We start from the raw sequence: 22,240 nt of genomic DNA on the forward strand, positions 1-22,240 counted from the left end.
TAAATATTAGTCATTCTCAAGAAAAACTGTTATCTATTCTCCGCCCATTTAAGCAAACATTGTCCTCTCAGGGCCCACCCACAGACAAAGCCCAGATTTAACCTCTAAGAGGCTGCCAGGCACTCTGTGGTCCACGGAAACCCCTCTAGTTGGGAGCCTGCTCCCTGTGTCCTGTGCCTGGCACGTGATCTTCCATCTCTTCAGAATACAACCAGACAGAGGCCTATGAGATCCTCAAAGGACTCGACAGTGGAGAAAGGTGCCTTTCATTATCATTAGACTTCTACACTTTTCAAAAAGGCTCTCAGCATTTCCAGTAATTGTGCAATAGTTTACCTAACGCTAACGGTTCTCACTCTTAAAAATTAGAATAAATTTCAAAAAGGAAAAAAGCGATTTTTACTACTTTGTACAGAATCTGTATAATGGGTGCATCCTTATAAATGGAGGCAAGATAAATTTATTTTGGTTATCCAACACAGTAAGTAATTTACTTTATATATTACCAATTTTGAAATTGTTTTTAAAAGTATTGCTTCAAACTCCTAAATCATTACAAGTGGTAGACTCTGCCATCCACTTTGGCTGAACGATTATATACAATAAGTCAGCCAAAATTCTTCCATTCCTGTATAATTTTATATGTGGGTGGTGATGGTTAGGGCTTATAAATTGTTTGAACACTTGCATATCACAAAATACAAGTGGCCATTAAAAAATAAAACGTTCACCAAAAATATTTTTCCAAATACAAGATTATCTGATTCCCAGAAAAAGAAAACATTACTGTAACATTAAGGCTAAAACTGTCAAAAAGGAAGCCAAGATACACTCAAGTAAAGCTTTTGCTGAAAAGTTAATTTGTTCATCTTTGAAACCTTATCATGTTTATTATGTAAGCAAGATACTTTCAGAGCCTAGAATTTAAAAACCGCTTATTGGTAAGTTAACACTGTGATTATTTATTTTGTAAATGTTAATATGAGATACGTAATTCATTTTCTACCATACTCAGATTTTCAAGTTCTGCTAAATCTGAGGCCACGTTACTGGCAAGTTAGGATACCTCTAGACATCTGTAAAGTATGAATCCTACACAGAAGCATATAAATTCTCTGTCAGGTTCTAAATTCTAAACATTCTAAGGTCTTGGAACAAACCAACGGCATTCCAGATTTACAACAGGCCTACACATGCTATACATGATCCTATAGGAAGAAAAATCCAGATTTTAAATAGAGAAGATTACGTACAAAAATAAAGTACAATTTCAAGTCAAAGGGAATTTCAAGAAACAGGGGACTCTCAGAAGACAAGGTAAGTGGTAAATAACTCACCAAGGGCTCTCTAAAGTAGAACGTACTGTGGAAAAAAAGAGCTTCGCACACAGAGAGCTGAAATGGCATCTCTGGAATCCTTCCCATGAAAACAGATGCTGAAGTTTTTCCTTAAACTGAAAATGCATCTGATCCTCCACACACATACCACCTCCTGCCTTGCCGTTTAGCTGGGCATGGTGATGTGCTGGAATTGTTTTTCTAATTCATTGGCTCTTAAACGTGATGGGCACCAGAAGCACCTGGAGGCCTTGCTGAAACCCAGACTGCTGGGCCCGTCCCAGGGCTTCTGGTTCACTATGTCTGGGTGATGGCCTGAGAACTGGCACTTCTACCAAGTTCCCAGGTGATGCTGATGCTGCTGGGCCAGGGACCACATCTGAGAACCACAGCCAAACTGATAGCCCAGATATGGTTCCCAAATCCATGATTTCAACCTCTGGCTGCTGCTTTTCCTTTATCACATCGGCATCTTAGTTCAGAACCTCCTCACCTCACAGTGGGAATACCTGGAGAGTTATTGGCTGGTCCTTCTTTCCCGCTCTGTTCTCCCTTTCCCTCTCAATACTACATTCTCTTGCCAGGTAACTGTTCCTTAAACGACAGCTCATCATAGTACTTCCTTGCTCAAAAACTCAGGGCTCTTCTGCTGAGCACAAGGCATCTTAAAATTCTTTACTTGGCTCAGAAGGTCTTTAGTAGCCTGTAAAATGTGGACACCTGTTACCTCCTCTGCCTACTGCAAAGGGGCACTGTGAGGATGACACAAGGTGCAGTCCGCTCTCATTATTCACAGCCGTTACTCTACAAAGTCAGCGTGACACAGTGACTACGACCCACTGCTGCTAGGGGGAATCCTGCCAGCCTTCCATCATATTTTCTTCAATTGATTAATACCTAACCTTGTTTCCTGTGTGTTTCTGTTTAAAGTCATCTCATTTAATATATACAAATGGATCAAATATATAAGCTAAATGTATATATATTTAATATCGAACACACGTATTTCCTCTGTAGGGCATGTCACAGCCTCGTTACCCTGAGGAACAGCACAGCAGCACTGCACGTGGGGGACATTTTCAACAGCAAAAGCACAAAAAGACAAGAAATGCGGCACTAAATAGACTGCAAGAAGGACATCTGTTTACAGTCTGAGCTGCAACAAGCAGGCAGAGGGTCGCCTTGCCCCCTCTCAGCTGGGAACATGCACGTCAGGGGACTCAAATTTCTCACCACTTTGGGCATGTCTGCAAATGAACGTGAAAGCCCCTGAGTGTCAGTTTGGGGTCTGCAGTATATTTCAGCTGGCAGGCCAGTGTGCAAACACAGAAACTACAAGTAAGGAGGGGAAACTGTAGTGCTCAGATCTAACAGCAACGATGACAACATAACAGCTAACATTTTAGTGCCTACTATGTGCCAGGAGCTCTTCTAAGCACTTTACATAAGTTAATGCATTTAAATCTCACAAAACTCTATTAGACGAGTTACTATTACCCCATTATACAGATGAGGAAACTAAGGCTCAGTGAGTAAATGCTTTGCATAGGTTCCCAGTGAAAAGTGGAGTAACTGGCATTTGTGTCCAGGTACACTGGTTCAAAGCCCACGTCCTCAGCCACTATGGTAAGAATATAAGCGAATTTTGTACCATTCCCCAATTAGCCCCCTCTGCTCCAGTCAGCGTGGTCTCCTACATACTTACTCATTCATCAAACATTTTCCAAGCACCCCGAAAATGTCAGGGACTGTGTTAGTTCTGGAGGGACAAACAGAATAAGGATAGTCTCAGTTTTAAGGGGCTCACTGTCAATGAGACATGCATAAAACAACAGTGATGGGGCCGGCTCCGTGGCCGAGTGGTTAAGTTCGCACGCTCCGCTGCCGCGGCCCAGGGTTCAGATCCTGGGTGCGGACATGGCACCACTCGTCAGGCCACGTTGAAGTGGTGTCCCACATCCCACTACTAGAGGGACCTGCAACTAGGATATACAACTGTGTACAGGGGGGGTCTGGGGAGATAAAGCAGAAAAGAAAAAAAAAAGATTGGCAACAGTTGTTAGCCCAGGTGCCAATCTTAAGGAAAAAAAAACAACAGTGATGGGAAAGTAGATAAGTACCGGGTCCCAGAGTGGGGACGTCAAAAGGGGTATCTAGGTGGAGGCCTCTCGGGGAAAGTGTCCAAGAGGCAGGAAAGTCTGACATGAGTTTAGGTAAAGATGTAGGAATTAAGGAGATTAAAAAAGGGAGTAGGAGGGCAGAAAAAACACGTATAAAAAGACAGACATAAAGGATGCAAAAGCTTTCAGAAAATTTATTTTTAAGGGGTATTTTTAAGGCTGGAACAAAACGAACATGTAGGAAATGGTGAGTGACAAGGCTGAAGACGAGGACGGCAAGCGAAAGGCTGCGTGTCCAGTGCAGGAGTCAGAATGCTTCCTCAGATGCTCTGAGCAGTCATTGAAGGAGTCTAAGCAGACGTCAGAGGTAAGTAAACTTGGATCCTAGAAAGATAACTCTGGGGGCAGTGAGAAGGGAAGATTAGAAGGGATTAGGACTGGAAGTAAAGGGACCTGTCCGGAGACTAGGCAGTGATCCAGATAAGATGGGCCCTGGCTCAGGTGTGGGCTCTGCAGGCAGAGGAGGTGGGAGGTGGGGGGCAGAGCTGGGCTCCTGGAGGCGGAAACTAAGCTGGCGCTCAGTCACTGGACAACTGTGCCCATCCCGGTCCCCCGCCCCCACGCCAAATGCCACGTTCCTTTCTACTTTTGTAACTTCCCTCTCTTCCCCTTCTGAAATCCTCACTCTTCTTCCCTCCACTGCCCAAAAGCAATCCCTCTGAGGACTTGATCTCATCCCCCTTTCCTAAGAAGCTGTCCTTAATCACAATTTCTCAACAACGTTCCCATTTTCTTAGGTTCTGTAACACAACATACACTAAATACCTTGGCAGAATCACATTACATCTTGCAAACCACTTCATGTATATGGAAGAGTTGGAACCTTCTAATTCTTTGTATTTCCTTCAATACCTACCACAAATGCCTTGCACATAGTAGGTCAACAGATGTCCAATAAAGTTCAATAGAAGATAAGCATCCTGTATAAGCTAAGAACTTTTATGGGCTCAGTTATCCCTTTAGATCAGCTGCTTGAACCATTTGCCTTTCTCCACAGAAAAGACAAATGCCCAGCACAAATGAATCTTAGGAAAAAAGCAACGTGTAACGTCTACTTCTCTCCCCACACTCTCGTCTCAAATTGTAACTGTTTTCCAGATGCTAACTGGTTTTCATTCTTAAAACTGACAGAACAATTTCTCTTTTTTCTTTATTTCTAAAGCTAAAATGTTTAAATCTTTCTCTGAGCTGTTTAGAGTTTCCATAAAATGAAAATGTACTTTCCAGAAAAATCCTTTCTTCCCCTTAACATATTATGGTTAAAAGAAACACCTTGCCAAAATGTCACCCATTTGCAATGCTGATGCCTCCACACGGGTATCCTTGTGTCATTTCCCCTCCCAACGCCCCTCCCCAGACTCATAGGGTCAAAGCATTTACAGACAGAGCATGTAAGAACAATCAGAGTCTGAGGGAGATCTGAAGGAGGGCTGACCCACGTTTTCTGACCCCAACCATCTCTCTCCTTCTCTCCTTTAACTTGAATTTTTCTGACTTTTGTTTCTATTTTAGTTGCTCACTTGTCTTGTGAATTGTTGTTTTGTGGGCTTATAATTACCATGTAAGTTCATATTACTTTTTGCCTTGGGAGTTTAGAAGGAACTTACATTAAACTATATTTTTTTCTAACCCATTGATATGTCTAATACCTTCCAATGCAATTCAAGTGGCTTCTTGTTTTTATAAGTCTCCATTATTGTTCCTTCAGAATTACGTTCACCCCACACCTGTCTTTTGATCTGATGAAAGCTGCTTTACTCTTTAAACTTTCCTATGCCAAGACTCACGTGAGGAACCCCTCAAGCACCATCAATTAGGCAACCTCACATTCCTCACATCTGTTTCCTTGATTTGTTCCTAAATAAAGATGTTTCTGAAACTAACAATAAATTCTACTGAGTGGTCATTGTATAAAAAGCATCATCACAGGCACTTTAAGGAGAACCAGTGGAAAAGAATTTTGCAGTCAAATTAGGCATTGAGGACACCCAGGGGCACTGAGCAGAGAGGATCCTAAGAGAAGGCTTCTTTTTTTCTTTTTTTTTTTTTGAGGAATATTAGCCCTGAACTAACATCTGCTGCCAGTCCTCCTCTTTTTGCTGAGGAAGACTGGCCCTGAGCTAACATCCGTGCCCATCTTCCTTTACTTTATATGCGGGATGCCTGCCACAGCATGGCTCGCTGAGTGAGGCCATGTCTGCACCCAGGATCCAAACCACCAAACCCCGGGCTGGCAAATCGGAATGTGTGAACTTAACTGCTGTGCCACTGGGCCAGCCCCCAAAGAGAAGGCTTTTAAGCCAACTTCAAAAGAGGTTAAAACTGGACTGAGATAGGACTTTGCCAGTTCTCTCAAATCATAACCATTTTTCTGACCTTTGAGAATTTATTTGCATATAAACTGTACAACATGTGGGGGAAGAGAGTGCTGAGATTGTCTAATTTCTCTTTATTACCCAGCACTTTGTAAGAGATGAGGCTATTCACAATTAATAAGTATCATGACATGTAAAAAGACCCAACTTTCAACTGCCTTATATTATCAATTTTTATCGAAAGCTAGAGTTTTTAAAGATCAAATTTAGTTCTAGTTACCTTTCAGCTAGTCTATTTACATGAGAAAGATGTCAAGTCTTAGGAAAGTACTTCAAAACCCAAATTTTATACATAATTTCAAATGCAAAAAATAAGTTAAAAACTGGGTGGTAACCAGTTTTGCTCCCACATATTAATCTTTAACATAGGAGCGAATATCTTTAGAGAACATAAGTGATATTTGCCTATTTGCATATTAGAATGTTAAAAGATTTAAACAGTATTTCAAATACCAAAGGATAAAAAACAGAATTGTTTCAGTTTTATGAAATAATTCTTTAAACACAGATTTTCAGAGCATATTACTTGAAAATAAAATAATCAGTGAGGTTTAAGGAATGTAGTTGTATTTTAAACTTCCTCATTCCATAGGACCGTCAATAATAGCACTCCAGGAGCAGCTATAGCTCTTTCTTTCCACATGAGCACCAGCTGTATTTGCTTTAAGCATCAGACTCTCTGGCAACACCATGGCCTTCCAACTCCTTTGAGTTGAGAAAAGGCTCTGTGCGTCATGTGTTTTTTCTAGGGCTATGGAGCTCTCAGAATTATTAACTACAGGGAGAGAGTAAAAGTCGAAACTCATTCAATAAATTCCAGGGTGCTCAGATGGAGAGAACAGGTGCCTGAACTCACATCTGAAGAAAAACTTAGCGGATGCTTTCCGACCCTGCTGCGTGCCTCTGCCTAAGGAGTCCTGGACATGCCCGTTCCAGCCACAGAATAACGCAGGCAGCCTCGACAGACCAGAAAACCTCCTATGTCCATCATTCATACAGAGCAAGCCGGCTTAAGACCTCTCATTTCCTGCTGCAGTGGCACTTTACAGAGATACAGAGCTGCCATCTAGTGACGAACAAGAGAACAGCAAAGTGCTTTACATGAAAAATGAAATAGGTTTTTTTTTAAAATAGTGAAGTGCTAAAGTTAGTAAAACTGACACAATGTAGCACACCAAAGTTATAGTAAAACTTAAAAATGTGTGGGTGAACTAATCATCTCTCTCTAAGCCTTTAAAACATGTCTTGACATTTGACTCTTATAAACAGTATAGTTTAAATGTAATAGAATAACTTTGGAAATAAACTTCTCATCTCATCCACCTGATGATGTTGACAAGAGCTGGTATTAAACAGCCAGAGGGCGATTACTCCTGTCGAAGCATCATTTTTATCACAGTGGAGAGAACACGAGGTGTCAAACCCAACAGACCAATGTTCAGATCTTGGCTTCTAACCTTGATCAATTCTGTGACCTTAAGTAAGATAACGCCTATAAACATTCCCTTTATCAGTTAAACATAAATTATACTAGTTACTTAAAAAGATTATTGTAAGAATTGCATAAGGTAATACAGCAAAGGAACAAGTCACAATAGATTGATAGTTAATTCTCATTTCCTATATCTCTTTTAGGAAACAGACACAAATCATCTAAGAAAAGAACCAATCCAGAAAATAAACTTATGACAAACAGTCAATGGCTCAAAACGTAAGGGATGTCATTGTTGACTGCTTAACCTCAACTGCTCCCAAATATTGTTACCCCAATTTAATTCATTGTATTTTCTGGCTTCTACACACTTCACTGGCAACAAGGAAAGGAGAAGGTGTGAAATTTAAACTGAGCTATTTCACCCTTGAGTTTCCAAGCTGTAACATCGGTGTTTTTAAATCATCTAGTTCATCAGGTTTTCTGCTTATTACAATATATTTTTCCATGGTTCACAGTCCAGGAAAAATAGTCACTATAATTTTACACACATGAATATAGATCTTGACTTATTACAGCTGGAATCCTAATGTATAGAGCAATGTTACGCACGCCTTGTCACTGTTGATAGAATACTTTTTGTCCAATGTTTCTTTGCCATCATCATATATAACAAAGAACTTGGTAATATATGCCCTGGAGATATAGATTTAGAAAAATCTAACACATTATCTTAGATCACAACTTACTCATGCCTCAAAAAACAAAAGTTTCAAAAATAATGAGAGGATATTTTGAGGGCACTATTTTCTTATTTATTTCTGACTTTATTTCTCTTTACCTCTTTTTAATCTTTCTCCACCGTATTCACTATTGCCTAATCATTGCACAATCATTAAACAACGCTCAGCTGAGCGCACCGTGCCTCTCTGAGCGCCCCAGCCTGACGTCGATCTCTGCTCTGACACAGAGGCTGGAGAACTTGCTTTAGGACACTGCGAGGATCTTTACTCTTACGATAATGGCCAATCCAGCTGTATTTTTGAAAGGCACCAGTGTATTATAAAATGAAGTTCTCAGGGCCGGCCCGGCAGCATAGTGGTTAAGTTGCAGGCTCCACTTCAGTGGCACGGGGGTTCCTGGGTTTGGATCCCTGGTGTGAACCTACACACCACTCATCACGCCATGCTGTGGCAGCATCCCACGTACAAAATAGAGGAAGACTGGTACAGATGTTAGCTGAGCGGCAATCTCCCTCAAGCAAAAAAAGAGGAAGATTGGCAACAGATGTTAGCTCAGGGCCAATCGTCATCACCAAAAAAAAATAAAATTTAATTAATTAATTAATTTTTAAAAAAATGAAGTTCTCAGCCAATGCTGCATCCTTACTTCTCCTCCAGGGGGCGCACGGCTTGCCTGTATGATGCAGGGCTGCTGCTTTTTTTTTTTCTTTCCTTTAAAAATATATTTATTACTTGTAAAACATAATAGGGATAAAAATGATGTATGAGTAACAACATGAGCTTATAAACTTCAAGAAGATAAAACTATAGTGTCCTAATTTTATATAATGTAATAAATAATACTACTACTTTCTTAATGTGATATCTTGATTGATCTTAAGATATTTTCCTGGCTCATTTTTCTGAAAATTCATTTATTAGGTCGCCAAATTTATACTTTTAGGACTTTCAATCAATACAACTGAAGAAACATCCATTGTTCTTGGCAAGTGAAAAGTAACAAATAATTTTTGATAATTTTCAATTTTGAGAAGGATCCTTCCACTTCTTTCTTAAAAGGATGTCATTTTATACTTGGAAAAGTTCTCAAAAATCACCAGATTTTTGAATTTTACAAAAAGAACACTGTGTCACAGATAGCCTCTGTGGGTTGTCACACACTCACCTGAAACAGACCTAGAAGCCAGGTCAGAGTCACCCCATTTCTACTGGGCCATGCTCAGGGGAACACACACTCCTTACCGATAAATTATAATGCTCCGTTACTTTCAAAAGCACAGTTGGGAGAAAGTATAAATAAAATAAACAATGGGTTTTATACTAAAAAAGAGCAAGAGCTATCCACAATTACTATTTCATATAAGTTCTTCCTTTCTTGCAGGGTCTTTTTTTCAAGAGTAAGTCCATTTTGTTACAAGAAAAAAAACATGAAATTTGGCTTTAGTAACAAAAAAAAGTTTCTGTGGAAATTAAAAAGACACCAACTAATGTTTCATCCACTAAAGCAACTTAAGAATATTATTTGATTTTAGAAAAACTCTGACAGATTTTCTTAACAATCGTATCCACGTGACTCTGGTTCGGCCAGGCACATCTCTGCGCGTCATCTCCCGGAGAGGTCACTGTTTTCTGCTGGAGCCAGCTGTTGTCAGGCCCATGCTGGCTGCATAGCGAATGATGCAGCTTCTGAAAAGCATGTACTCAGTTCCACTTCAAGGCTGATTTTCTCTGCAAAGTCTCAAGGGAAGAAAGCATTCACTTCTGCCTGACTGGATGCCCGGCAGGCTGAGAGAACCGGACGGCCCAGCCAGCGGGGCAGCCGGGAAGACAGACCCGAGTCTGTCACAATTCTACAACAAACAAGAGAAAAAAGGATTCGACGTCCTAGTAAGAACATCTCACCTGTTGAACGGCATCTGAACTTTTTCTTGGAGTCTCCAAAACAGCAGATTGAGATTCTGGGTTGGAAAGGAAGAAGATAGGCAAAATTAAAGAACAAATTTTCCCATTTCCTCAATCAGAAAACAAAACTAAGTAAAGTACATCTTTAACCATAAGTACCAAAAACATTCCGTTTATCTTCAGATTACACTTCTGTATTGAGGACATGACTGCTTTTCAATACATCTAACACATATAATGACTAACACTCATGTCATTAATTAGTTTTGAAATTAGAATAGCCGTATGCCCTTGAGACACATCAATCCTGGTTATTTTTTTCAATTGCTAGTTTCTATTTTGAATTAGCAGGAAGTACCTGCTAAGACAGTCACCTTTTATACTATTCACTTAGCGTACAGTGACAGATGCCAACTCAGCCATCTTGAAGGCTGGGACCTCAAATGCCTTACCTAACTATTGACAAATTACCTTCTGAATTCAGTGAGAGACACTGAAGCACTGTCACCAAGAGGCAGTGAGTAACAGGGGAAGCTGCTCCTTTAGTCTGTCCTTTGGGAGTCTGTGAGCCCGAAAATTCTTCATGCTGGAAAAATCTAAGGGATAACCAAGTGCAGGACTCTTTTTGTAAGCTGGGGACACTTTCTTCTAAGTGAAGCCTGCACAGAAACTTAAAAATGTAAGAATAAAAATAAAAAGGCACCAGGAATCCCCAGGGCTCCACGGGTTGGAGTCTGAAAACCCTTCATCTTGTCTATCTTCCACATTGACAGATGAGAAACCCAAGGCCCATAACACAAGCAGTTGGTGGCAACCTGAAGACTAGAGTTTGTCTCCCGACTGTCACATGGCTCCCGCCCCTGACTGGCGTGCAGACCAGACACCTGAAAAGATACAGCTGTCACTCCCGGGGACAAGTGAGACATTCCTGATTTAGCAGCATTTTAGTTGATGTGTGTGACAAGGCTATCGAAAAACAAAAGGTATTTATTACTTAAATTGTGTAACATATTGTTAATGACATTGAAAGTTTTCCTCTCACTTAGACTAAAGCACAGTCTCGATGGGCCCAGGGGCCTTCTTTCGTCTGCCCACCCTCCCTGACCTCTCGAAGCTCCTCCGCCTTTCCCCTCTGGCTCACTGTGCTCCAGCCGCATGGCTTCTTGCTGCCCACCACATCCCAGTCACGCTCCCTCCAGCTGTCCCTGCAGCCCTGGGGTATCTGCATGATCTCCTGCCTTGTCCCTCCCTCCGGGCCTTGCTCCAGCTCCCTGGGCTCCCTAGTTAAAGGAGCGGCGCACCCACTCCCTAGCTTTCCCCACTGCCTGTCACTCACCCTCTTCGTGACACGGATCATCACACGATAGACTAGACGCACTTATCTGCCTACTTATCTGTTCTCTCTCTCACCTGACAAAAACAAACCCTGTGAGGAGAGACATTTTATAGATTTTTTTTCCCCTTATTGTATCCCCAGCTTCTAGAACAGTGCCTGCCTGGCACAAAGTGGTTGAGTAATTGTAGGAGGGAATGAAAGGAGTGAGCACAAGAATGGTCACACCATGAGCGAGGACGCCACCACAAAGAGTGAGCATCCTGAGCAGGCCAAGCGGGAGGACGGGCTTCACAGCAGGCAACACGGACACTGCTGTGCCTTCACCGCTTCCTGCACCGCAGCTCGGGGTGTGTCTTTCAAAACAAAAATTATTGAGAATAGCAGGAAGCAGTCACTTCATGCCACAAATGTCACTGTGGCAACAGAACATTAACAAGTAGCCTTCAAATACAACCATTTTCCCCGACAAATACTATATTTCAATAAGTTAGTGAAAAGCGGATGCTTCCTATACTGATAAATCTCCACTCTGAACTTAGCGGTAGAGTCAGCCATTTTGAATAAAGACCTTTAACATGAAAGCCAGCCAAGAGTTCACGTTAAAGCAAATCTGAACTCCGGGACACTTTTGCTTTCAGTCACTTCCACATCCTCCCAAACTCCACCGACTCAAGATACGGTCCTGGCTTTGTGCAGATGCTGAAAAGCTTCGCTTCCTCTTCTTTCTATTTAGACAGTGTGGGAAGAGCCCAGAGCGTCTCCTGTGGACCACTAAAAGTTCTCTACATTAGAAATGCACTCAGTGCTTCCTGGCTCTTTTTCTATAGGCTCAGACCTGGTGACCTGCCCAGAGAAGCAGACCTCTGGGCTCTGAGGGTAAACAAGGCTGCGTGCGGTTTACCCCAACAATGAGCTACAAAGACGCATCAGCCAGTATGTTGAACACCCACAGCGAGGCTCTCATCTCCCTCTCTAACTCCACAGCTACCCGAACTCAGTTCATTCTCCATCCCCATCCCTTTCATGACACTTTTTATTTCCTTGAATCAGTGTGTTACAACATCTAAGAGAAATTTATCGAAATACTCTCTTCAAAATCATTAAGCTGAAGTTTAAGAGTTGAAGAGGGTCAAGATTTTAAGATGAAAGTGATGTACAGAGTAACCGTACTACAAAATTAAGGGAGAATGAAGAGAACAGTAAGAGAAGAAAGAAAATAGATGTGAAAGAAAATAATAGAGAATAAAGTAAGAAAGAGAAGAAGAAGAAGGAAAGGTATAGGAAAGAGAAAGAGTAAGGAGAAGCATGAGAAATGGCAAAAAGGAGCGTGAGTGGAAAAGAGCTGGCACGCTCAGGGCAAATAAGTCGTCAGCTGGCTCCTGAGCAAGGGCTCAGGTCCAGAGTCACCGGGCAGGCACTCGAGAAATCCGAGAAACCTGCTCAGTTCTAACGTCCTGAGAATGATCGTGCCTCGTTGAAACCCCGATGGCACTTGTTACCAACACTCTCCTCTCCCAAGATCCAGGGCGCTTTCGGGAACTGCTTCTCTCAGCTCTGGAACTGACAGGATCCCCACTAAATATTCAGCAACTAGGAAGGCTGTTTTGAAAGAGTGACCCAGTGAGAGCTCCCTGGAGGGCACATTTAGACCTGCCAACTCCCTCACTCACCCCTCTGAAGAACTCAGAAACTAGACTTGCCGTCAAAAACATTACTGTGGCACGAAGGGAGAGAGAGAACATTCCCAATAAAACCTTAGATGTTCCTTTTTTTTTAAGCCACCTCATAAAATTCTGCAAATGATCTGAAATTCTGGGCTCCCCACAATTCCAAATATGTTTCAGAAATGATCTCCTCATCATTGCAGAATAAGCTTCTAACTTATAAAACGGAACAGACGGGGACGAGTTTGACCTTCCTAGAGAGAGGGCAGCAAGACCATGAGTAGGATGTGCCTCTCTGCTCTGAAGGAAAATAAATCACAGCACCCTTTAAAATATACAGAGTCTGCCTCTGCAAATGAAGTCATCTCTACAGAGTTTTACATTTTAAATAAAAATGCACTTACATAAAATTAGTAAATTACAGCTTCTTTTGGTATACATCAAGTTGATTCAAATCTAGTCAATTTAATAGTAAGAGAATTCATTAAACTTCATTGAAATAGCAAGACTTAGAATTACTCGCCTAATAAGTGGTGGATGTTTTTAATTCTGGTATTTTAATTCTGGTAGTCCTTCCACAAATGATGATGGGGTTAAATAAGTCATTTTCCTGAAAAGGGCTTATCTGATTATTTAATAGTATGGATCTGCCCCTCGCTGCCAACAAAGGACGTCGACACACAGGCTTTAGCTTGCATATGCAAGGGGAAATGCAGCCTGATTTTACAAAAAAAATGTTGAAGATGGAGCATGACCTACAGGAGACACAGTCAATCTGTTCTAGAACATTTTGTCCCTTGATCAAGCAAGAAACTGAGAGAGAGAACGCTGTCAATTCTCCTGTGGCCCCTTGCAGACTGTCTGCGTTACCTCAACCGAACGCACCCCAAAGCGTTTGGACTAAACCTGGAAATGATCTGATGATGCTGTACTTGCATTGCATCACAAAGAATCTCTTTTATTAGGAACCATTAGAAACTTCTTTTGAATATTAGAGGCCAGAAAAGTTGTGCTTCTCTGAGAGACTGTTGCTTTAAATCTCCTGGACACGGGATGATAGAGAATTGTTCCCATTTCCCTTTCTACTTTAAACCTGAGGGATAAATTTCCAACTACCTTTAAAAACTGCAGGTCCTTCTGAAACACATTTCAACATGCTGGCTTGCCTCAGCTTCATTTCATTGTTCCATCCTAAATTCCTTTCAGTTTGATCTATTTTCCTTTGTAATCCGTTTGTACACCTAGCTATTTATAAGCTGCTCAAACCTTTTCTGGGGCAAAAGTGGGTTACAATTCTATCAGCCAGCATGTGAACCCAATTTTTAAGATTTCTCCACAAAAAGTTTTTGCCATGTTTCTACCAGCTCTCCTTCCATATATTTCCCTCCAGGACTTTCTGTGCCTAAATTGCCTTTCTAAAAGTCAGTCGTCCATTCGCTCTCTTGGCCACTGACGCTTTCAGAGAAAGATAAGGGACGTGATTTTCCAAAGATGCCGCAAGAATGATCAAGTCCCAACTCACATCTAGACATCCTGCACTTTCTCATGAATTTGAAAACTGAAGTTAATTATCTCTTTGATCTTGTGTAAATCTATTGAATAACCTTTGAAACTTGGTACTGAGTCCCTAAAATGACCCACGGGCTAAAATGATCAGCACACACACAAAACTCTCCCTCCAATGCTTGCATTCACGTGCTAAGTAGATATTTTACTTATTTAGATCTCATTCAACAAAAGATTTTCATTTATTCACTCAAATATTTAAGTATATACTATGTGCCCAAAGGTCTTGACATGTTAGGAGTCTGTAAAACAGATATGTATAAAGAGATAAATGACAACACAGAAATAACTCAAACGATAGAGATATGAATAAAATGCCATGGGACTCCAGAAAAAAGAACCGCCATGGGACTCCAGAAAAAAGAACCGCCATGGGGGTGGGGAGGGTTTGCAGCCTGGTACCCTGTAAGTAAAGGAAAATGAGAGAGAAAATGAAGAGGAAACAAGACAAATGGAAAGGTTTTCTTCTTAATGTTTCTGCCACCAACTTTTGGAGCACGTTGCTTTCTGATTTCCTTTCCAGCCAGCTTTAGCCTTCAGGAGGCTTCCATAGACTTCAAAATGTCGACTATAACACCCTAGGCTCCTCTCCAGAGACAATGGCAACCATGCAGGGAACCAGGAAGGGAGCAAAGCCTCACAGGACTCTGCCGCCCCCTGGCAGCTCTCTGGGGGGAGGCATCGAGGCTGCACTTTGGCCTCCTCACTTCAAGTTCACATAAAGGAGGGCTGGTTCCTTCAACACTATATGAAGGTGGAGAAAAACCTCTTTCACAGAAGGGATTATGGAAAAATTAAAGTGAGATCATGAGACAGGCAGAAGAGGCAGCACCATGGATCGGAAGTAGCTGGACATGTAAATTAATAAGCAATACAAAGAAGAGCCAGAAGACCAAAAAAAAGGCGCAAAAAAATAAGTTCTCCATTTCCTAAGATGGAACTGCAAGTCAGTTTTCTTCAAAAAGAAAAAAGTCATTGAACTCTTTTACTTTACATGAAAATCGAAAGGGGCCACATGTTGCAAATAGTGGTTTTAACCATGATGTGACCAGACAATAATGTGAGGCAATCAGTTGTTAAGTGCACTGCAAATAGTTTATTACTATTAACAATTATGTTATCAAAGTTTGCAATTGATACATATTTTTTAAAAAAAACAGTAGACTCTATGCAAAGTTTTCACTGTATTATTAACATTCTCACTCTTACAACTGAAAGCTTGACTCGGAGGGTCAGGGGACTCTGGCCCCCAGAACGAGAATGCCCCATGGAGCCACAGCAGGAAAAATTCAGAAAGTGCCATTAGATCGCTGGACAAGCAAATGCTACATGGCTGTTGGGTTTATAACAGATCAATTGGAGAAAAACAAGTCACTGTATTAAATTATTTTCTACTTACCTCCATCATCCTCTTCAAGAATGCATATTTTAAAAGAAGACAAGTTATTATATTAAAAATTACTTGCTCTGGCATCTTGCAAGCTACATCAAATAATGAGAAAAAAGCTAGGTGACAACCTTCCCAGCATTAACTCCAACTGTCATCTTTTACCAAACTAAAACTCTAATTAGCACTAATTAACTTTCAATCTAGTGCTCCTCCAATATACAAAATCAATAGCATAAAATGTTTCATAACTTTAAGTGCTCTAAAATTTGAGAGAATAATAGAAATATTTCAGTTAGAAAAGTTGAGAATGATAAACACACAAGGGAAGAAAAAAATGAAAATGTCACCCCAAACAATGATGTAAAACATAAGATATGAACAACTGTTAAAAGAGCTCTCCATGAAATTGATCAATTCTACTATCTCTACATCTGGCTATTTCCTACCAGGAAGTAACTTTTAACATAAACAAGTAGAAGGGTGTATTTAATGGGATCGATTCTTTTAGTTGTACGCTTTTCCTTTTAAAACTACACTATGCTTTTATGTGCTTGCTTTATTTTCAGGTGTTATCACATTAGAACTCCCTCATCTCTGAAGAGCTTTGCATTAAGGAACTCTACGTTGACCCTCAATCAACTGTACTCTGTGTTATGATAAACTCAGAGCCCCACATGGAACAGTTTCCTACAGCCTATCTTCCCGGTGATGTTCATTTCAGGGAGTATAGGCCACCAAGTAAACACTAAGCAGTGTTTCAGAAGCACTGAACATTAAAAGGGGGGCACGCAGAATTGGTGTGGGCCCCCCTTCACTGCCTCAGTGCACGGAAGAAAGAGGCAAACGCGTCCCTCCAGAGACAGGGATCAAACAGGAGGTGGCGAGCACTGTCTGCCTTTGCAGACCTCTGTGCAGGGGCCTCGAATAAAACTGTTGACACTATGGGTCACTGTTGGTTTTTACAGGGAATTCATCAGGAAGATAAGGACACGAAATAATGACAATAATTATAAGAACAGCAGCAAACACTTCTGCTGAACCAGGCACTGCATTCTAAAAGCTGATTCTGTGCTTTAACCTACATTAACTCGTGCAGCTCTCAAAATGGCTATGCAGTAAATGTTTCTCTTCTCACTGTTTCACAGGTGGAGAGACTGAGCACAGTCGTGAGAAAAATTCCCAGGTTACAAAGCTGGGAAATGGCCGAGCCCAAGCTCCATGCTCTCATCCTATGCTCATTTACTACAAGTCCAAATTAAGTGTCTAATGACTACCTTTTTCTCTATAAGCCATTGGGGGTGGGGGGATCAAAATTCTTAATTCCGAATGACAAGTGCTTTCCTGGTACTGGGCTCCATATAAAAGCTGATGTTAATCTCACGCTACCTTCCCAGCCAGTAACTCAAAAAACTTTAAGACAACAAAAGGTACCAAGAGAAAAAACAACCTAAGAGAAAAATTTTAAAGAAAAATAAATATTACATCTGAACACTGTGCAATTTTTGAAAGATTACTTAAAATTCAGATTTAGTAAAACCGGTATCTCCGTCTTGCCTCTCCCAGTTCTCTCTGAAGATGAAGAAAAGGACTAAGAAAGGCAGGAAGAAGGTGGTGAGGGAGGAGAGCCAGAGGGAAGAGGTGATGTCGCCGCCCCTCCGCAGGTGACAGACAAAAAGCTCCCTCGGGGCCTCCTGGCTCCTCCGGACACAGAGCTTCGACCCTGGGTAGTGGCTGCATCGGGACTCCAAGAACAGTGCTTCTCACACTCCGTCTACACAACAATGATCGAACAACGCCAGCGTCCTACTCGCCGGAATTCTAACTCAGCAGCCTTAAGGTGGGAAGTAACAACTTCCCATTTAACAAGCCCCCCCAGTGACTTTCCTTGAGTTATCTGCTGACTATAATCGAAGACAGACCTCGAGGAGAAGCACAGACTCACGGCCCAGTCTGCACTGCACAGACGCTTCATGTCACACGCACTCAGAACGCGCCCCGCGCCCGGTCCTACCTGCGTCAGCAGCCGTGGGCCCGTGTTCTTCATCAGGAGGTCCAGACGGCGGCCAGACAGACGGGACTCGCCTGGGAAACTGCCCTTCTGTGCAATCCAGTGAGTGTGTGGGCTGACTAACTGCAGCCCAGGTGTAAAGTTGATCTTGCTATATTCAAAAATAAAACATTTTTTTAAAGCTATTTTAATTCAATAATGAAAAAACTGAAATCATCTTGATTGATATATTGCAATATCATTTCTATTATAAATATACATGGGTGGGTGTGTGTACATTATACGCATACATATATAAAATGTTAAAACAGCATTTATACTATTCAAAGCAGATTCCTAACATCAACATTCTTTCACACAGTCATTTCATTCTCATAAGCATACTCATCTCAACTTCCTTTCTATAGTAAAATCTCAGTCTTTCTTTGGAGGTAGAGATGCCATGAGGGCCTGCAGGGACTATAAGATCAGAAAATCCAGACATCCACTCAGGATCTCCCTGAACTAGCATCTTTAATACATTTGAATTTGATGTCCCTTTAAGATCTGTTTAAACACTTGTGGCAAAGGCAAAGGACGGGCTGTCCCGGGCACCACAGGACAATAATAGCTTCCTTGCCTTCAATAACAAAAGGCCCAGGAAACCGACTTATCTGGGTCCAGGTTGGGAATTGGTTTAGGAGAAAAACCATGAAAAAGTAAATGAACCTGCCAAGAATAAAAGAACTGGATGGGAATCTTCTGGCAAAGGAAGCTCTTCCCAGCTGCAGCCCAACAGAATCTGGACAGAATGAGAAGGTGGCTCATACCTACACCCGGTGCCAGGGGGGTAAACTGGAAATCTCACAGAGTCGCGTGGAGGCCGATAAACACCTTGCCAACTGCTCATTAGGATTTCAGACCACCACCACCAGTTTAGGACGCATGCACTCAAGATACACATGTCCTGGGTTCTCTTCATGGCATTTTCCTTATTTATAGGGATATTTCCCTAAACCTTTGATCATCATAAAGAGATCAAATCATCATAAAGAGGATAACAGTATAGTAGAGGTAAAGAGCAAATTAAAAACAAAAGCATCCTATAATCACTGTGCTGGAACTATAAACTGAACTGATGAACAAGGGTTGCTATTTCTGTAATTTGTTTAACGAATTAATTTAAGAAGTTCATAAAATATTCCTCAGCATCAACAGTAAGTTACAACAGATAGATCAGTTAGTCAAGCTTGACCCTTAGGGACAGTCATTGGCCATAACTGAGAATTCAGATTCCTGGGGTCAGCTAGAACTGTACCAGAAAGTGTCACATTTCACACCTGGCCAAGCACTTCCGCTATTCATGCCTCTCTCAACTATTCATATCTTGATCAACACCAGAGGCTCTGCCACTTAGCTTACTGAATATCAGAAACAGCTTTTCAGTGGTGAAATGAGCGGTTTGTTTAATTAACATGAAGTTAGAAACGAGCTCTCAGGGGTGAAACTGAAGGGATTCCATACACGTGGATTGACCAAAACATGAGAGAATGTCCTCATCTTTAGAAGAACAGAGTAAGACTCAGGCAAGGGAGGATGGGCATGATGCCCGGACAGCCGCTGGTTTAGAAAGACATCTCCTGGCTATTGCAAACCATTAGGCACAGGATCCTGCTCCCCGCATGTCCGCATCACCTTCCACCTTTCGTGGAAGGTAGAGCCAAGTATCTACCCGAGCAACACGCTGCACACTCCCTGACAAAGGGATTCTTGCCTAGAGAGCTTCATCATCCTAATAACAAACCCACTCAGCCTTGGACTTCATTTGCTCCATATAAAAGAGGTAGCACCAACAGCCAGAGGATAAACAGTTTCACGAGGATTCCACACTCCCCCCAATACAAAGTATGCTAAAGCACTCTAGACAATGCCACACAAACAAACAGACAAAAAGTTCGGTTTGTCCTCCAGGCTTCCAGCCTCAGCCCAGGACTGTCATACATTACAGTGCTGTGACGTGCTCAAAACACGGTTCCACTTGCAGAAAATAAGCATAACGCAGTTCCTTTCATGGCTCGTTAACGTCTACAGGTGCCAACTCTTCAACCCGACTACCACTTAAATTTTTCTACGTGCCTCCCACCCACCTCCCAGGTTCATCTCTCCACCGTTCCTGAGTCAGCTCCACTCCACCAGAGGCCCTCCCTTGTCCTCCACTCACAGAATCCGTCAATCACTAGAGTCTAGTTGAAGCCCCAGCTCACCTGGACCACTCCGGAACCAGCACACCCGCCACCCTCGTTTTGACGATTCTGGTGTGCTGTCTGGAATGGTGACTTAGCACTTTCCTGAGCGTATCGCCGCTTCCCTCAAATGCACTGAAGCTCCTTCAACTCGAGAAGTGTGCACACAGGTCCTGTTAATCCCCCCACTCTTGACAACATCATGAGGACTGCAGAACAGCCACTAATGTCTATTGAATTAACACATTTGTCAGGGAAAAAGAAATAAAAGAGATGGCTCGTCAATATGAGTGGTACTGTAGCTGGTAATCTCATCTCCCTCATTTGCTTAACAAGGTACCAAAAGGGTACATTGTGGGTACAATTTGGAAAACAAAGATATCAAGTTATCTATTCTATCTAAACCTACTGGCAAAGACACAAAATAAACAAAAATACAGAGTAGACAAAACTCCTAGGATATCACCAGTGCTGTAGCCCAGACAGATCTCCTAACTTTGTGAGGCCTCAGTGTTCCCACTAGGAAATCAGGAGGAACACCCCCCCGGGTCCTGTTTGTAGGGATGGCATGAGGCAGGAGCAAACACTATGAGGGGAGAGCCAAGAAAACTACACTGTTAGTCAAAAGCAACATTTTTAAATCTACATTTGATTGGAATAATCACACATTATTTCCTATATTTTAAAAATCCTTTTCAGAGGAATTCAAAATCATCCACATCAAGATCTCTCCAGAACCAACACTGAGTCTTTGCTTTATGGTGAGAAGCTAGTTGAACAAACTTGAGTCTCCAGTTTTCTTGGCATTTTTACTGACTGTCACTAAGTTTTGCATTCAAGTAATAACTGCCCTGTGGCATTTCCTGAACCAACCAGAATGTCTCTTCCTCTGCTGTATTTCCGTTTAACATTTCAGAAATGTAGATGTTACTTTCCAAGCAGAGGTATAGCTCCTTGCTACCAGGCACCATATCCTATATCCCCTGTTTTCCCCAAGACATTACATAATCTATATACATAACAGACACCCAATGAGTATTAAGGAAGTACAAGGTCAATGTAACCACAGGACCAGTTTAAACTGAGCCCATCTTGTTAGAAATAGAATGTTAATGTTGTCTTGCTGGGGCAACGAGCCAAAACTTCAAGTCACGTAGCCAGAGCACGCCCAGAGGAGAAAATTAACGCCTGGAACCAGAGTCTCCCCACCGTGGAACCAAAAGGACTGCGATGTGACCAGAACTTGAAAGACAGATCCTTTTCAGAATTATGGGGTCCATTTCATAGGAAGATCTGGTGTCAAAGCCCTTTACACAACTCACCATCGACAGTCATTTGTATTCTTTCAATCAAAGCCTGTCTTGCCAGGGCTTCCACATACCAGCCTGCCTTCCCTAATCCCTTAAATTGCACCCCAAACCCTGCATCGAGGAGACAGATGTGAGAGCTTTGTCTCCTGTCTCCTTGCGAGTCGACCTCACAATAAAGCCCTTTCCTTTCTCAAAAGCTGGTGCCATAGGATTGGCTTTTATGCTTGTCGGTTAGTGAGCCCTTGCTCAGTGACAGCAAGATCAATAAGAACTGTCTTGTAACAAATCAAATCATAGTTTTCTATCTCAGCGAAAACAGGAATATGTGTCCCATGCCCCTATTCCACCCCCTTACATTCTCAAGGTCTGTTTTAACTTTTGTTGAACTGGGTCATTTCTTCCTATTAAAGAAAACAAGTACCAGCTTTCTACCATAGGCAGGTCAGAAGATTTAAAATCACAACTAAAAGTGGCATACATAGATCACGGGCCTGCTACCTCAAAAAAGAAAAAAAGTTACTTTTAGCCAATATTTCCCCATCTTTTACCTGAGTTACAAATAATAATCCTCAAAACAACTCAGAGCTATAATCCACAAATAGCTTATTTTAGAGGGTTCACTAGAAAGTAATAATGCTCAAAGTTAGGCATTCTAAGAGGCTTCATGGAGATTTTTCTAGCCATGATGAGGCTTTAGTCATCACCTTACGCTGTTTCAGGTGAACGTTTTTCTGACAGTGCTATACACCAGAAACTGTCATTGCCCATTAGTCCG

General features: G+C 41.8%; 1 protein-coding gene and 1 long non-coding RNA gene across 3 annotated transcripts in view; one reads left to right on the plus strand and one right to left on the minus strand.

The window, feature by feature from the left end:
* The window catches only part of FMN2 (formin 2), a 342,454-nt gene that overhangs the window by 245,650 nt on the left and 74,564 nt on the right, over positions 1–22,240 (minus strand). Inside the window, exons 3-4 of the mRNA XM_023632505.2 lie at positions 17,937–18,084; positions 9,970–10,025 (exon numbers count right to left, since the gene is read on the minus strand). Coding sequence (XP_023488273.2) covers positions 9,970–10,025; positions 17,937–18,084 — 204 coding nt within the window. The remainder of the gene's footprint in view (positions 1–9,969; positions 10,026–17,936; positions 18,085–22,240) is intronic.
* On the plus strand, positions 1,135–18,118 carry LOC138921611 (uncharacterized). Of its 2 annotated transcripts, XR_011434314.1 has the most exons (5): positions 1,135–1,317; positions 2,355–2,675; positions 3,676–3,824; positions 10,743–10,952; positions 16,492–18,118. It is a non-coding gene; the product is annotated as an uncharacterized lncRNA (long non-coding RNA). The 2 variants fall into 2 exon arrangements; XR_011434315.1 differs by lacking the exons at positions 10,743–10,952; positions 16,492–18,118 and adding an exon at positions 5,226–5,407.

The sequence above is a fragment of the Equus caballus genome, chromosome 30, assembly GCF_041296265.1.
Source record: "Equus caballus isolate H_3958 breed thoroughbred chromosome 30, TB-T2T, whole genome shotgun sequence".
Lineage (NCBI taxonomy): Eukaryota > Metazoa > Chordata > Mammalia > Perissodactyla > Equidae > Equus > Equus caballus.